The sequence below is a fragment of the Oryzias latipes genome, chromosome 2 (genome assembly GCF_053564925.1).
Source record: "Oryzias latipes strain Hd-rR chromosome 2, Olatipes_Hd-rR_3.1".
In the NCBI taxonomy this organism is placed as follows: Eukaryota; Metazoa; Chordata; class Actinopteri; order Beloniformes; family Adrianichthyidae; genus Oryzias; species Oryzias latipes.
In genome coordinates, this window is record NC_136238.1 from 32,488,702 (window position 1) to 32,506,076 (window position 17,375).

A 17,375-nucleotide genomic window follows, 5' to 3' on the forward strand; every position below is an offset into this window, starting at 1 on the left:
GGTTGAGGAGGGCGGTCAGGGACTGATTGATATTTCGGCCCGTGTAGCCGCCTTTAGACTGCGGACAGCGCAGCGTCTGCTCCACGGTTTTGGACTGCCGTGGTTGGATACTGCATGTGTGCTGCTGAGGAAAGCTGGGGGTTATGGATTTGACAAACATTTGTTTCTGCCCCAGCTTCATACCTTGGACCTGACTGGACTTTCACCTTTCTACTGCTCTGTCCTACAAGCCTGGCGACTGTTGCTTTGCAAAAGGGAAATAGTTTCAACACCTGGAATATGGCTGTTCGAAGAACCCATTTTTGGGAACGACCTCCTCAACTCACAGATTCTGGTTTCTGCTACCATGAGGTCGAAGTTGAGAGATGCGGGCTGTGTGAAGCTTGGACATCTCCTAATGACTCCTGCTCCTGAGCTTTCTGCTTTTACCGGAATAAGATCTCTCAGAACATTGGAAAATCCGGTGAAGGAGATTTGTCTCTCCTTGCCTGTGTCCTATCAAACCTATGTGATGGATCCTACTGCATCTAGCCAGTGGGTGGATGGTGTGGATTTCATCTTTCCTCCTCTGCAGGTTTCTCCGGCCTGCGAGGGATGGCAGGAGGACGGAACTAAACTCCTGTCCTGGACTACTCCTCAAATAGGAACTTTTGAAACGATTGGGAAGAAGGCTTTATATCTTTTATGTGTTAAAGTTTTGAACTTGCGCTCCTTGATGGACGTCAGAGTGTCGAGGTGGGCTGAGTTGTTTGGCACGGGGTCTTCCCCGAGGGGCTGTTGGAGATCCCTGTACAAAGCTCCTGTTGAGAAACGGGTAGGTGACCTCCAGTGGAGGGTCGTACACGGGATCATAGCCACGAACAGATATCTGGTGCACCTTAATCCTGGCGCGGGGGATGGGTGTCCGTTCTGTTCTGTTGCAGAAACTGTGGAACATCTTTTTTTGCAGTGTCAACGTCTGACTGGACTTTTTTCTCTTCTTCGTTCTTTTTTTGAGGGGCTGGGAGAACAGTTTTCATCTGTGTTTCATTTATGGGCCAAAATATTTGGCCAGAAAGCGGAGAGTCCATGTTTTGTTAAATTTTCTTTCCGGTGAAGCCAAGTTGGCGGTATGGTTGACGAGGAAAAATCGGATACGGGGAGTTGGGTCTGACGATGTCCTGTTTCTTTTTAAAAGACTTTTGGTGGCAAGGTTGAACGTCGAATTTGGTTTTTATAGGCTCACACATGCACTTGATGTTTTTGAAAATATTTGGGCTGTACAAAATGTTTTGTGTTTCGTCAAGGATGACTCTTTAGTGGTAAATTTTTGAGTTTGTTTCTTTGTTTTTGTGTTTTTCTTTAATTTTTTGATGTGAATATTTTATTTGTTGATTGATGATTGGTCATTAAAGGTGTTTTGAAACTCAACTCTTTCTTTCTTTCTTTCTTTCTTTCTTTCTTTCTTTCTTTCTTTCTTTCTTTCTTTCTTTCTTTCTTTCTTTCTTTCTTTCTTTCTTTCTTTCTTTCTTTCTTTCTTTCTTTCTTTCTTTCTTTCTTTTGTCCTCATTCTTTGATTTCTGTCTGTTTTTCTTGATGCTTCATGTTTCCTGAAGTGTAGAAACAGGAAGTTTGTTCTTGTAAATTACAGAAAATATTCTTTTCTATATGTGCATTATAGTTAATCTGCTTCTTTTTGTGGCACCACAGCGCCTCCCTGTGGTCGCTTTTCTTTTGTGACGTGCGCACTTCTTTGTTCAGTGAAGCACGTAATTTTCATTCCTTTCTCTTGTTCGCTACACACGCACATGGACGGTACGCTGGCATGGAGTCAAAGTGACTGAATGGAAATGTTGCTGCTGCAGCTCCATGTCTCCACCTGGTGGAGGGAGAGCAGAAGTGCAGCAGCTGATGGCAGCTTCCTCTGCCTCCCACTGCTGTCTGACTGCATTCACCTGAACCTGAGAGGAAACACTAGAGAAGAGCCAATCAGTGGAGGAGCAGCTGATCTGTTGGTGAAGGAGGATCAGAGCTGATGATGAGGAGGGTTTCCTCTGCAGGTGAAGGAGGAAGGTGTGTGTGAGCTGATGTGGATCCAGTGAATCCAGCAGCATGGATCAGTGGGAGGAACTACAGGAGGGAGCCCCTCCCTCTAGAAGCAGAGATGGTAACCATGACAACCAGAGCAAAGCTCAGAGGTGAGATGAACATCTCCAACTGTCCATGATCTTCTCCATGTCAGAGCTCAAGACTCACACCAGCAACCTTCATTCTCCACAGGAACCAACCTGGATCTGGACCTGGATCCAGCTGTGGGTCCTTCAGGAGTGACATGTCAAAGGATAAACCTCCTAACTTCAAAGTCATCCATTCAGCAGTGGAACAGTGAGTGTTTGTCAGAGTTTTTGGAGGCTGGATTCTAGTTCAGATGATCAACAGTTTTCAGATGAAGGACTTGAGGTCTGGTTCAGTTCTGGATCTCTCTGATCAGACTCACTTGGAGCATCATGTGTGTGATGAGATCTTTTCAGTTGAGTCTTCTGAGAGTCTCTGAGAGACATCAGAGATGTTGGAGAAGAAAACATGTTGACTGCTGACTCTGACTGACAGCAGCTCCAGTCTAATGAGAAGAATCACTGCAGACTCCTAGGATTCAGATTTTCATGCTTTCCAAACATCACATTGTTCTAGTTTGACTTTCTGCTCTCAGAATTTCTCCATTTCTACATGGAGAATTGGATCAGCTTTTCTAGAAAAAAGTCTGGATTGACTGACAGAAAATGCTGAAACCTTTTCCCTCCAACTGGAAACTGTTGATCCAAACATGTCATTTTATTCCAGACTAAACAGCTCAGTCTGTGTTCATGTCAAAGTCCATCAGCTGTTCATGAAGAAGCAGATCCTCCAACACTCTGATGGTTTGGTGTTTGCAGAGGTCAACAGGTCACACAGAGAGTCCAGTCTGCAGAATCCAGCTGTGGATCCATGAAGAGTGACCGGTCCAAAGGTGAACCTCCAGAGTTCAGAACTGAACCAGGACCTTCAGACTCACAGTAAGAAGCAGTTTCTAGTGAACAAAGCAGAGTTCAGCTCTCAGCAGGAACAACAATGTTCTCATCAAGAACATCAGCTGATCCATCCAGGAAGGTCAACCATCTGCTGTGACGCTTTAGGTCTGAGAGGAAAGAAAAGAGTTGGACAACTCTGGAAGACACAAAGCTCAGTCTGTGAGGATGAAGCAAACAGCTGAACTTTTCTCTGAGCTCAGTCCAGACATGAGCTCCAAACACAGCTAACGCATCATTTAGACCTTCAGATGGACTAGATCTGCTCTGGTTTCACCTGGAAACACATTTGCTCACATTCAGCACAGTCTGGATCCCAATATCTGAGTCTGAAGATCAGAGAGGATCTGCTCCATGATCAGAGTTAGTCTGGAACTTCCCACTGACTGCTTTGATTGTTGTTCACTAACGTTTCTCCTTAGTGTCCACAGAGAGAAGAAGAGGAGCGGACCCCAGTCTGCAGAAAGACCCAGAGCTGGTGAGTCAGAGCCTGATCATCTGCTGATGGATTCTTCTGGAAACATGTGGAACACTCATGAAGGAGCTTTCTTCTCTGCTCTTTCAGCAGATGTTGGTCTGCAGGAGATGTTTGGAGAACATCAGATCAGTCTGAGGAGCAGAAGTGAACATGTGGCGGAAGGAAATGAAGAAGCAGGAAGAGAAACGCTCCTCAACAGCGTCTACACTGAGCTCTACATCACAGAGGGACTGAGACCAGAGGGTCACACCCAACATGAGGTGATGCAGCTGGAGACCACCACCAAGACCAACCAGCTCCATGACACTGCAATCAAGAACCCAGACATCTTCAAAGTCCTCCCTGACCAACACAGATCCATCAGAGTGGTTCTGACCAGCGGAGTTGCTGGAGCTGGAAAAAGCTTCTCAGTGCAGAAGTTCACTCTGGACTGGGCCGAGGGCTTGGAGAACCAAGACATCAGTGCTGTGGTTCCTCTGTCCTTCAGGGAGATGAACTTGATCAGAGATGAGCAGCACAGTCTTCTCACTCTGATCCAGCTGTTCCATCCAACACTCCAGAAGATCCCAGCAGAACAGCTGTCTGTCTGCAAACTTCTGTTCATCTTTGATGGTCTGGATGAAAGCAGACTTTCTCTGGACTTCAACAACAGTCCGCTGGTGTCTGATGTCACACACAAGTCCTCAGTCAACGTGCTGCTCACTAACCTCATCCAGGGACGTCTGCTGCCCTCAGCTCTGGTCTGGATCACTTCCAGACCTGCAGCAGCCAATCAGATCCCTCCTTCATGTGTGGACAGACTGACAGAAGTCCGAGGCTTCAATGATGCTCAGAAGGAGGAGTACTTCAGGAGGAGGTTCCCAGATGAAGAGCTGTCCATCAGAATCATCTCCCACATCAAGGGCTCCATGTCCCTCTACATCATGTGTGAAGTTCCAGTCTTCTGCTGGATCACTGCTGTGGTTCTGGAGAACCTGCTGACCACAGAGCAGAGAGGAGAGCTGCCCACCACCCTGACTGACATGTACTCCCACTTCCTGATGGTCCAGACAAAGAGGAAGAAGAACAAGTACCAGCAGGAACATCAGACAAGTCCACAAGAGCTGACAGAGACTGATAGGGAAGTTCTTCTGAAGCTGGGGAGGCTGGCATTTGAACATCTGGAGAAAGGAAACATCATGTTCTACCAAGAAGACCTGCAGCAGTGTGGTCTGGATGTCACAGAGGCCTCAGTGTACTCTGGAGTTTGTACTGAGATCTTCAGAAGAGAGTGTGAGATCTTCCAGAAACCGGTCTACAGCTTTGTTCATCTGAGCGTTCAGGAGTTTCTGGCTGCAGTCTACATGTTCCACTGTTACTCCAACAGGAAGGTAGAGGTCATTAAGGACTTCCTGAAGAACAACATGGAGAACCCATCCCTGGATGAGTTTCTGATTGGAGTCATGGAGAAATCCCTGCAGAGTCAAACTGGACACCTGGACCTGCTGGTTCGATTCCTTCATGGTCTCTCGGTGGAGTCCAACCAGAGACTCTTAGCAGGCCTGCTGGGTCAGACAGAGAAGAATCCAGAAACCATCCAGAGAACCATCAACAACCTGAAGGAGATCAACATTAAAGGAGTCTCTCCTGACAGAAGCATCAACATCTATCACTGTCTGATGGAGATGAAGGACCTCTCAGTTCATCAGGAGATCCAAGAGTTCCTGAAGGAAGAGAACAAATCAGAGAAGAAACTCTCAGAGATCCATTGCTCAGCTCTGGCCTACACTCTGCAGATGTCAGAGGAGGTTCTGGATGAACTGGACCTGTACCGGTACAACACATCAGATGAGGGTAAACAGAGACTGATCCCAGCTGTGAGGAACTGCAGAAAGTTCAGGTGAGTCCAGAAGTGATTGTGATGATAAATCAGATCAGTGTTCAGATTGATTTACAAAGAATGAAAGGTTTGAAAATGATTAGAAATAAAAACATGAAAGAAGAAAATCAGTTTGGTTTTAACACTCAAATGATCTTTTAGGTAAAGAACAAAGAAGGATCATATTTGTCCAAATGAAATCCAATCCAGAACCTTCTGAAAGGTTTGAACCCAAAGCAGATGGTCCAGAATGAAAGGATGTCTTCATTTCCACAATGTCAGTCATGTCTTTAGTTTTTCTTCAGTTCATCTTCCTCTTTCATGATAAATTATTGATCTGTGAATGAAACAGTTTTTTAGAGGAAAGTCTTTTTTTAATTACTGGTCTCCATAACTGAGTAACACAAACTGAATGCACGCTCACACACTCACTTGTCTGAGTGTCTGCCCCCTCCTTTTGTAAATGGGGGCATTTGGGAACTCAGCACACACACAAACACACTTATTTCAGAAAAAAGCAGCAGATGAAAAACTAAGGTGGTTCTCACGCTGTCGTCTACTTAACAGTCTTAACATTCCTTATAGACGCGAAAATATGGTACCTGACATGTTTTAACAGACGTCTTCCGTCTTCATCATAGTCGAGAAGGACTCTAACTCTGACTCTGCACAATGAAGCTTAGCATCACAGCTAACTTGTTCTGGTTCCTCCATAGAAACAGTCACTTTAGCCTCTTTCTACCAAAAAAACCTTCTAGAAAGTTATGGTCAGAGTGACAGCTGTCAGTCTCTGTGATCCAGATGTTCTACTGGTAACTTTGGGGTTCAGACCTCAGATCACTGACAGACTGAGGGCAGCATGAAGCTCCATGGAGCTCCACCTTCTCTCCTCCAGCTGCAGATGAAAGAAAGATGAAGGTCTGAGAGAGACTGATGAGGAGGACTGTTTCATGATGAAGATGAAGCTCTGATGAAGAGAGAAATGTCCAACTGGAACTTCATCACAGCCTGAATTCATCAGAAGATCACCTGTTTCTGTCTTTCTTTCTCTTCACAGACTTCCAATAGGATGTGAACTCTCAAAGACTCACTGGGAAATTGTGGCCTCAGCTATGAAGTCCAACCCGTCCCACCTGACAGAACTGGACTTGACCTACAACAGACTGAAGGACTCATCAATGGAAGTTCTGTGTTCTGGACTGGAGAGTCCAAACTGCAGACTGCAGACTCTGAGGTCAGAACATTGAAGCTGCTGGTTGGTTCATTTCTACATTTGTAGTTCTTCACTGAAGCTGAAAGCTTTGGATTCAAAGATTTTCTGGATTTTCCACAAATTGAACATCTTTGATTCTTTGAAGAGTCTGCAGTGGAAGAAAACAGCTGCTTAGATTTTCTGTAGAACAAAAGACGTTTCCATGGCAACAGAAGGTTCAGCTGTTGAAACATTTGACAGATTTCTGAGTTTAAAGAGTCAGAAAATAAACCAGAACTCAAACTAATGACTGACTAGTCATCCTGATCAAACCTCCCTGAAAGCTGACCGAGGTCAAAGTTCAAATCAGACACAGCAGAGCATGTGAGCATGCACGTGAACACACACACACAGACACACACCCACATACACAAATGTGAGTGCAGACTAAAGAGGAAAATCAGAGAAAGGACAGTTTTGTTGCAGAAATGAAAGAATTGAGTAAAACTGCAGAGGCAGATCTGTAGCTGCATATCAGTTTAATATCAGACAATATTTTCAAGGACCAGAGTCTACCAGCTTGAAGTTATAAGATTAACAATGATTGATAAAGGATTAAATGCTAGATCTAAAGAGAATGAGTTTAGCGTCAGACGCTGCACCACAGCAACACTTCTGTCAGAGATTAGTGGTCCAGACTGTCAGAATATCTCAGTCTTCTGTTCTCTCCAATGCTTAACTAGACTCCTTCTGAGAAACTAGGGGTGTAAGAAAAAATAGATTTTTCAATATATCGCAATACATCATTTGGCAATACTTGTATCGATTCAAAATGCTGCCAGATCGATATTTATTTAATTATTTCTGAGCGTCCTTCAGCCCCTTTTTTTGTCACATTAAAGCAACTTTCCTTCGTTCTGTCATGCTGCCTCATCATCACACTTTGTTTCTGGAAAGAATCAGTGTGTGTCCCCCACCCTTTATTTTTAAAGCACCATTCAGGCTCCTGAACTGTTCAAAAGCACTAGAGAAGCTACATTAATGCTGAAAATAAACAGCATTTTATTTCCCCAATAGAAACTTATTGGTTAAGGCTCATTCATTCTTTGTTTTTTCTTACACTTAATATATATATATATATATATATATATATATATATATATATATATATATATATATATATATATATATATATATATATATATATATATATATATATATATATATATATTAAATCAGACAATGTTGACTGTTCCCTTTCTATATTTTAACTTAACAAAATTTTTGATTTGATTTGAAATGGTTTATTTCAAGCAATTAAGTAGAAATAATACACAACAGCAATATAATCATCAGTTATACATTCATACAGTAACTAATCATACTTAGGATAATTAGACATATTAATAAATATTCCTTGAAAGGGAGTGGAAGGAAGCAAACTTATATAATCCCACTCCGTTATACTGTAACCATTTTATTACATGATTTATCAATATCCGGTTCCCAGTTTTTATCAGACAGAATTAAGAATCATAAAGTATCAATACAGCACATGCCAAAGATGAATTACTTAAGTATTACGTCAAAAATAACTATTTTAGAAATCAACATGGCAAATGCAGATCAGTCATCTAAAATATTTGCAGATTATGTTACTTATAAAAGTCATTCATATGAATAAAACATAATATTATATCAGTAAAATAGACACAACACTGTTTTAGGAATTTTCATAGCAAAATTTGATCAAGTATCAAAAGTTAAAAACATGTGCAAAATTATGCTACATTAGGAAAGATTTTTGAATCAATTTATCAATTTTTGGAGCAATTGAAGTAATATCATTAAAAGTCAATCAATTTAACAATTTTCAATAAGTGATTAATCATTTGTTTTACTAAAATAAAAGCACTATGAATTTGCTTTGGTAAACGCAACTTATATATGAGATACAATTGCAGTGCTTAACATTGTGATCATTAAATAAACTCAATTTGACCATTTTATTACAGTGGAAGACATTAAAATTCAGGTTGAGTTTTTTTAAAGTCATATTTAAAAAAACAGAAAGAAAACATGTTTCGGTAAAATATCGGGATACGTATCGTATCGCCAGACTCTTGCCAATACACACCCCTACTAGAAACCAGTGTTTTTTCTTTAGTTTAGATAGAGACTAAAAGGAGACATTGATGTTTTAGGAGAACTGCTGTCATTTATTTGATACATCTTCACTAAATTGGAGGGTTGTTTTTTTTTTTTTTAGGTTTTTTTGTTACAAAAAAACAATTTAAATGTATTTTTTTCATAATAATAATAATTCACTTTATTTCAGATTCCTATGTGGTCCATAAAAGAAGACAAACCATCCATGTTTTTATCTTCTGTACTCAGTGGATTCATAAATGATCATCACTAAACGCTCATATCAATTAGATTTTCACTTTGTGAAATCAATGACGTCATATTCACCATTTAAATAAAAAGTAGTGATCATGGTGTTAGAATCACTTCTAAAATCCAGGACACTAGATAATCCTGCACTAAAGCAGATTGAATTATATTTAGCATATTATAAGGAGTTTATGTTCATAATGACAAACTCAGTTTTCTTGTTTTATGGACTTTATTTGATTGACAGTTGGTCAGTTTGCGCTATTTGTGTAGTGATGAGAGGATCTTTAGTTGTTTGCAGAATGACTTGAAATATGAATCAGCAACAGAATAAATGTGGAACATCTTCCAAGTGGAGTCACATCTCTTTCTCATCCTCCCTGTATCCTGACCGACTCCCCCATCTTGTTTCCTGTTGAACTCCTACCTAAATCAGTGACACAGTCCTCCACCCTCACAGTCAACCATCCTCACAGTCCTCCGTCCTCACAGTCCTCCGTCCTCACAGTCCTCCGTCCTCACAGTCCTCCGTCCTCACAGTCCTCCGTCCTCACAGTCCTCCGTCCTCACAGTCCTCCCTAACAAGGAGTTAGGGAGTAGGGTGGGAATTTGGGCACAGTCTGTGTCTGTTTATTTATTTTTTTAAACTAATCTATTGGATTGTAAATATGTAATCCTGAATGATTCCTGATGATCAATGACATTTGAATTTCTCGTTTGTTTTAACTTAATTTCAAATCATTTCTAATCTATTGAATTTTCATTCATGATCATTTTTTGGGTCCAAATCCAAAAGAAATGAGCAAACAGTGAAAATGTCATCTGTCAGTCTGTCATCAGGGCGGGTCCCACCTGACTGAATGGACCAAGTTCCTGGACCTCCGGCTGCATCGCTGCTCATGAACACACTTTTCTGTCTGTTTGCAGGTTGAAGAACTGCAGTTTGTCAAAGATCAGCTCTGAAGCTCTGGTCTCAGCTCTGAAGAAAAACCCGTCTAATCTGACAGAACTGGACCTGAGCAGGAACCAGAACCTGCAGGATTCAGGATTTCTTTATCTGTGTGGTTTTCTGGAGAGTCCAGACTGCAGACTGCAGACTCTGAGGTCAGTAAAGAAGCTGAACTCCCTACAGGATGAGAAGAACGGATCAGGTGAAGAACTTTCTGATGTTTCACTGGAAGATTTTCTGTCTCCAGCCGTGTTTGAAACAAACTGATGATTGGTTCAGATTTTCTTCATCAATTGAATTGATTGTTCTGATGATTGACAGAAAGTGATCTGTTTCAATCAGGATCTTGTAAATCAGGATCTCCAACCTATATCAGAACAGGGATCAATTTCATGTCAGAAAAAATGTTCACAGATCGGCCTGTAGAAAGTTCAAGTTGGAGACCAAATTAGTTTCAGCTTCCAGTTTTCAGAAAACCATTCAAAGGAATCATCAAATCTATTGGAAGAAAATAGTTTGAAAAAGTCTTTAAATATTAAATCTAGAACAGACACTTCCTTTGAATGTCACTAGAACAACAAAAACACACAAAGTGTTCTTTGGTCTACGGAGCCCGTGTCCTGACATTAAGATATTAAAATATATCTTGTTCCCACAGATTATTATCTCGTTCGCACGAAATACCATTCAGTTCCCACAAGATACTATTGCGTTCCCACAAGATACTATTGCGTTCCCTCAAAATACTATTCCGTTCCCTCTAAATGATTAACTCGTACGAACGCAATAACTATTTCATTCGAACACAATAAGTAATCCATTCGAACGCAATAATTATTCACGTCATAAGTCATTCACACGGATATGCTCTCCATGCGGCCGCAAAAGCCGCTTTCAGCTGTAATTTCCATGTCTCTGTGACCCACAGTCGTTCAAGAAAGGAACATGAAAAACAAAAATGATCACTTTATTACTGTCTCAATGAATAAAAGAAAAATATCATAAGATTTATACCTAGGGTGCTTTGTCATCATACCATAGCTCCTGCTAGGCTACTACTAGCTCCGCCACAGAGCTCTTTGCTTGTATGCCGACATTTGGGCAACTGGCTGGTCGGTTGACAGACAGACAGCTGATATTGTAGTTTAGGGTTGAATATGAATAAATATATTCAGGACTTGTCTTTTATTAACATACTCTTTAGCAGTCAGTCGCTTTACATTCGAAGGCTATTTATATTAGGCTACATGCTAACTAACGAGCCGATCATTTATCCTGTTATTAATTGACGTCATAGATTTACAGCAGATACCTTCACATTTCTGTCTCTGTGTGTCTCATTATATTGCATTGAAGACAAAGAGGATGTTTAGAGATCAGATTTATTTATTTTAAAAAGCACAAAAGCATCCATCGTATTCACGTTTATTCACATCATCCTGATGGTACGCTCTCCATCATCTTGCTGCAAAAGCCACTTCCTGCCGCTACTTCCGTGTCTCTGTGAGCATTCAATAGGGGTAAAAAAAAAGCAAGAATGGTCGATCTGTTAATTGTCTCGATGAAAATCTGAAAAATATTATATTATGCTGGCTGCTTCGCCGCACTTACTTTTTAGCTCCTAGCATAACAAATATGGCTGACCAATTCCCCCAGGGTGCACCACGCTTCCCAACATGCATTGCGGCCAATCACTGTGTCCCTGTAACCAAGGTGTAATAACAAGACCAATGATTGGCCGCCAAGCATGTTGGGAAGCGTGACGCTTCTTGACTACTGTTATGTTTGTTATGCTAGAAGAGAGATCCGGCAGTACATGGAGTGCAGCGCCCTTCAAAGCCAGGGCTAGGTGTGTGACAGTCTCTTCAGGACCCCAGCCACCATAGTCCGCCGCCAAATTGATCTGAGCCAGTTGTTGAGCCATTGTACCGCGGAAGCTTGACTGGGTTGCGTGCTGTCGTCATAGACTGCTCTGGACAGTTCATTACTGGTGTGGAAACCCGACTCGCAGAGACATGCTGCAGATGACGGCGGGCGCTTGTGCCATCAGGGAGATGATTTGCCCTTGCTCATTGCTTGTCCCAAACTGCCTCCAGTATACGGATTTGTCTCTCAATTTCTGCCATCTCTTGGTCCATGTCGCAGCTCTCCATGGCGTAGCAACATCGGCTAAGGATCCCACTTCTGACACCAATGTAATGACCCAGCTGGTACGCACTGCAACAGGGAAGCAAGAGTCAAGCTGCTAACTAACTGGATAAGTTAGAGAGCTGTCAATGCCCCAAACACTGCACAACTCCGAACAGTCTTGGAGAGAGAGAAGCAAAGAGAGAGGCATATTGCGTATCTCCTTTCCACAATCAAAGCCCATTCATTTGAACACACCATAAACAGCCTAACAGCATGGGGGTCACTTCTGTTCCCAGCCCTCTCTTTGCATTTTCATTCATGATCATGTTTTGGGTCCAAATCCAAAAGAAATTAAAGCCACAAGTAGCATTTAGCGGGCCCGAGCACGTGCATCTGCCTGGCACGGGCGACCGCCCCGCAAGCAACACCCTGCTCAAGCCATTTCATGTCATTCTTCTTTCTGCATTCTCGAGCTTCAAACTACTGATAACAGGACAGCAGCCTGTCGCTGGGGAGGGGGCTGTATTCTGATGGCTTTAAGGACATAAACTTTTGCATGTAGCATAAAAAAATCTTCAACCGAAGCCTCGTGTAGACCTGCTCGTTTTCTCATCAAGAAGAAGGCATTTTCAGATTAAAAAGTTGTCAAACAAGCAATGATGATAATTACTAACACTGTACCTAAAGATGTGAAAAATTGAACCGATCTAATTTCCACTACAATGTCTAGAAAAGTGTCAGCTATGTCTGAGAACTTGGCCCATTAACTGGACCAGGATTTTGCAAAGTGCAGGTGGTTTAACATCCAGTGTGATGAGTCTGTGGAAAGCAACAGTACAGCACAGCTGTTGGTTTTTATTAACATCAAGAGAAGAACTCTTGACACAACTGCCCGTACAGACAACTACAAGAATAGTTTAAATTTATAACACAGTGAAGGAGTTTTTGTGCAGAAAAAGGTGCCACAAGAAAAGCTGGTAGCAGTGACTGCAGGCGGGGCTCCTGCTATAATCAGACAATTGGGTTTCATCACTCACTGTAAAGCTGACCCAGACTTTCCATGTCTGCATTACTGCAGCGTTATTCACCAGTAGACCTTATGTGCAAAAGTGATTGGATCTGGACACATAATGACTCCTATTGTGAAAATCATAAACAACCTCAGCTGCAAAGCAAAACAGCACAGGATTTTCAAGGTGCTATTGGAGGAGATGTCTGCTGAATATGGTGAATATGAATATGGTGAATATGACCATGCATTTTTGACTGACATTACTGGAAAAATAAACCACTTAAACGGTGAGCTGCAAGGCAATGACAAAACTATATATTTTTATGGAACAACCTGCTGGAGCCTGTGTTTCTTGTGAGGATCTTTTCTGCCAGAACTTGCCGGCTTGGTCGGTGGTTGTTGCTGCAGTTGTTGCCCTTGCTGGGGCAGCTGGAGGTTAACTCTGCAGTCTCACGCCTGTGAAATGGACCCCATTGCTGTCCCAATCTGGGTGGGCACTGTGGGGATGTTGCAATTGCCAGGCTGGCATATTTAAAGTAGAGCTCTAAGCAAAACAAACAGTTGTCTATATAAAATAGCTTTTACAATTGTGCACTTTTAGCAGGTATCTGAGTACAGGTGATCAATGTATGGTGGATGTTCAGAGAACCTGTTTAAAACTTAAGGTGACAGAGACTTTAGAGAAGTATCTTCATTGTTCTGGAGTTATTTGTTTCATCCACAGAAGAGTTGAATTGGTGATTTATTTTAAATAGCCTCTGAAAAAAATATCTTTTTTAAAATTGCAATTTCTAACTTGGGTTTTGAATTTTGTGTTCCATTTTTTGTGCTTTTATTGGGAAACATTTGTTATTTGTTTGGTGTTTAAAGGTGCTACATATATACTGTTGGAAATAATCTGTCGCTTTGAGATTACTTTCTTTGTTGCATGTTCAATAAAGTCGAGAAGGAGAAAACCACGGGATTCGACCGGATTAAGTTTAACAAATTTATTCCCTAACAATATTTCTAAAAACAGAGTAAAACAAAATAAAACAGATCATCTGGGTTCCCAAAGTTTCAGAGCTTACACAGCGGCAAATTACAAACATCTTAACGTGTCAGCCTGTTGGGAACAACGAAGGTTCCTCCGTCCAGCTGTTTTAACATGTCGGTTTCAGCCTCCTCCTCCGTAACACAGCATGGCGTCCAGACTCCTCCTCTGGACGCTCGGATTGGCTGGCAGGGAGCCTGCCTACCTCCGTCAGTCCATAATTGGAATCACAGCATTTGGTCTTGGCTTCCTGCTTCAAACGTCTAGGGGGGTTATTTCACAGACGGACCTCCGTCCGACCACCAACTGTGTCCCCATGGGGGTCCAGCACAGTCGCCCGGATCCTTCTCCACAGGCAGTCAGTCCCAACCGTTTGTCCTTCTCATGCGAGTTGGCACCTTCAGGGTTTCCCATGATTAGAATTGAATCCTGGAGATAATTTAATTCTGGTCCATGTCAGATCTACAGTTAAGGCTTCCAGATGGTCTTAGAAGATCAAAGACTGTTTTCTCCTGGATGGGGTGAGTTCGAAGCTCCAGCATCACAACCTCTTTACATATGCAATGTTCAGGAAGCCCCTTTGAAATTCAAAGTATGGGAACCTCACACAGTAAACCTGTAAGAAAACCTTCAATGAAATAAAGATAAGATAAAAGCCTAGGAGAAATGAGGACCACAAAAAATAAATTCCTTCAATAGACATTATTTTTTAGACATTTGTTATCAGTTGTGTTTGTTGGTGTTGTAGTTTAATATCATTGGATGTATAGAAAGGAAAAGAAGTTCCAGCATTGATAAAAAAGGATATAAGAGATATTTATTATCATATGTTACATCTTTAGGAGAGTTGCAGCGGTGAGCTGCAACTGAACTGCTGCGCTCGGGAGGCAGTAGCGTTAAGGGCCTTGCCTAAGGACCCTCACTGAGTGATGTTAACTGCTCGTCATATGATATGAAGTTTGGTGTTGATAGTTGAAAAATAAGTTATAATAAAAAATAAATTGATCTGTTCCACCATATTTGAATATGGTGGAACAAATATTCCATAATTGAAAGAAATATGGAAGGCAGTAAGACATAGATCCCTACCTATTTCTAAAATTTGGTGTTGATATATGAATGATAAGTTATGAAAAAAATAGTTGTTCGTTGTTTTGCCTTAAAAACACAACTTTTTAAGACTTTTGGACATAAAAATGTCTCAAAATTCACCTGTAACTTTTTAAATTCTGATTTATTTATCAATATTTAAGAAGCAGTAGCACATAAATGTCTATAAATTGGGGAAGTTTAGTGCTTATAACCTAAACAGAAGTTATGATAAAAATATTTGTTTTTCGTATATCCTATTGTGTTACACATCAAAGGTAGAGGTTATTAGAGGCATCTAATTCTGAAATTTCAGCTTTTGAGACAAACGGCTGATTCTTATTTGAATTTCTATTATTTGGGTGCACATAATCGACCACTTCCTGTTACGCAGGCACCTTTAGGTTTACACCCATGAATCCACACGTTATGAAAGAAGACCCTTTTGAGAATCTCCATTTTTCCTGCACATCGGTTGAAGCACAGAGAAAGGATAGGGCAGAATGCGACAAAAACTGTTTTTCAATGACTAGGTGGCGCTATGGAGCTCATCCAAGATTGTCATATCCATGTTTTCAGAATGAAAGCTTTATCAAATCTATTTAATTTCAGTAAGATCGGTCAAGGAATGTGCATGTGAGAGCAACTTTTGTGTGCATGGTGAGACACCCAACTTTGCCGCTCTGTCACGACCACACCCATGCGTTGAAAGTTATGGGTTATTTTTTTCCAGACAGGGTTGCCCACTCTATTTTTGCTATATTCATTGAGCCTCTTGAGGCATCAATAAGACAGCGTGAGAGCATTGAAGGAATTAAAATAAAACACAGCCATCATAAAATCAGTCTCTATGCAGATGACACATTACTGTTTTTAAATAATTCATATTCTGTAAATGAAACAGCAACAATTACAGTAAACCCTTGTTTATCGCGGGGGTTACGTTCCAGAAAGAACCCGTGATAGGCAAAATCCGTGAAGTAGAAACCTCTATTTAAAAAAAATATATATATATACAATTAAATACTCTATTATACATTGAAAAGAAAGAACAAACCGTTTTACAGGCTCAAGCATTTGTTTCACAAATCAAAGTACTTTAAAAACGTTTTTTTTTTCAACAAATAACTTCTGTACTGTACTGTCAAATAATAATTTGAATCATCGATGTGAACAGAAGGCTTCAAAACGCGGAGATTAGCCCCGCCCACCGCGACCCGAGAGTAATTGAATTAAACGGGAGAAAATTTAAAATGATAATGAAAAAAATACAAAGTACAAACGGACAAATAGTGGCTCAGGTGTATTTCAATGCTCTTCAGTCTGAGAAGCTGCAGTGTTTTCTCCTTCCCAAACCCGCGGTGCAGCTGTGTGTTTGTTCGGGAGAAGAACATAGTGATTGACAGTTGGTGTTGCTCTTTTTCTATGGGTTTTAGAGAAACTTGAAATTGCAAGATGATTTGCATGTACGTAATTTGGAAAGCTGATTTACGTACGTGTACATATTAAACTGCGACATTATTGACGCACAGGTAGAGAAGAAGCGGAGTGACTTTTTTAGCCAATCAGAATGCAGAACACAATGCACGACGCAAATCCGTGAAGTAGCGAAACCGTGAAAAGTAAACCGCGTTATAGCAAGGGATCACTGTATTAATGAATTCTTCTCCATATCAGACTACTCCATTAATTGGGATAAATCTGTTTTATTACCACTGAACAGTAATGCGGAGCAAAGACTCACAATACCAGTTAAATCAGGCATTATCAAACATTTAGGTATCTATTTTTCCCCCAAATTATCAGAACTGGTGCAGCTAAACTACACCCCATTACTGAAAAGCATACAGGACGATCTAACCTGCTGGGTCAGCCTGCCTCTGTCCCTTATGGGCAAGGTAGCCACGGTTAAAATGAAAATCTTACCCAAAGTTAATTATCTCTTCTTGATGATCCCCACACAAACACCACTAAAATGGTTCAAAACATTAGACTCATCCATATCAAGCTTTCTGTGGAACAATAAACCTGCAAGAATTAGTCTAAAAACTTTCAAATTTGCAAAAAGCTGTGGAGGCTTAGAATTACCAAACTTCCCCAAATACTTTCTTGCAAATAGAGTACAATACACTGCACAAAAGCCCCCAGAATCAGGAGATATATTTGTCTGGATATCCTCATAAATACCCCATA

The 17,375-nt window shown here is 41.1% G+C and overlaps 2 protein-coding genes across 5 annotated transcripts in view; one reads left to right on the forward strand and one right to left on the reverse strand.

Moving 5' to 3' along the window:
• LOC101164420 (uncharacterized) overlaps positions 1-17,375 on the reverse strand; it is a 736,165-nt gene that overhangs the window by 610,822 nt on the left and 107,968 nt on the right. The window lies entirely within an intron of this gene.
• Positions 1,799-5,505, forward strand: LOC144987053 (protein NLRC3-like). 4 transcript variants are annotated; one of them, XM_078935953.1, is made up of 5 exons: positions 1,799-2,177; positions 2,260-2,364; positions 2,913-3,032; positions 3,467-3,522; positions 3,610-5,505. In XM_078935953.1, the coding sequence occupies exons 1-5, from the start codon at positions 2,092-2,094 to the stop codon at positions 5,403-5,405; spliced, it is 2,163 nt and encodes a 720-aa protein (XP_078792079.1). In that variant the 5' UTR covers positions 1,799-2,091; the 3' UTR covers positions 5,406-5,505. The 4 variants fall into 4 exon arrangements, with proteins under 4 accessions (XP_078792079.1, XP_078792083.1, XP_078792086.1 ...); XM_078935957.1 differs by having other exon boundaries at positions 3,613-5,505; XM_078935960.1 differs by lacking the exon at positions 2,913-3,032.

Excerpts from the sequence above, each read along its gene's own strand:
- LOC144987053 (XM_078935953.1), top strand. The coding sequence starts at position 2,092 with ATGGATCAGTGGGAGGAACTACAGGAGGGAGCCCCTCCCTCTAGAAGC. Across the intron at positions 2,178-2,259 it reads AACCAGAGCAAAGCTCAGAG|GAACCAACCTGGATCTGGAC; the intron begins GTGAGATGAACA and ends CATTCTCCACAG. Across the intron at positions 3,523-3,609 it reads TGCAGAAAGACCCAGAGCTG|CAGATGTTGGTCTGCAGGAG; the intron begins GTGAGTCAGAGC and ends CTGCTCTTTCAG.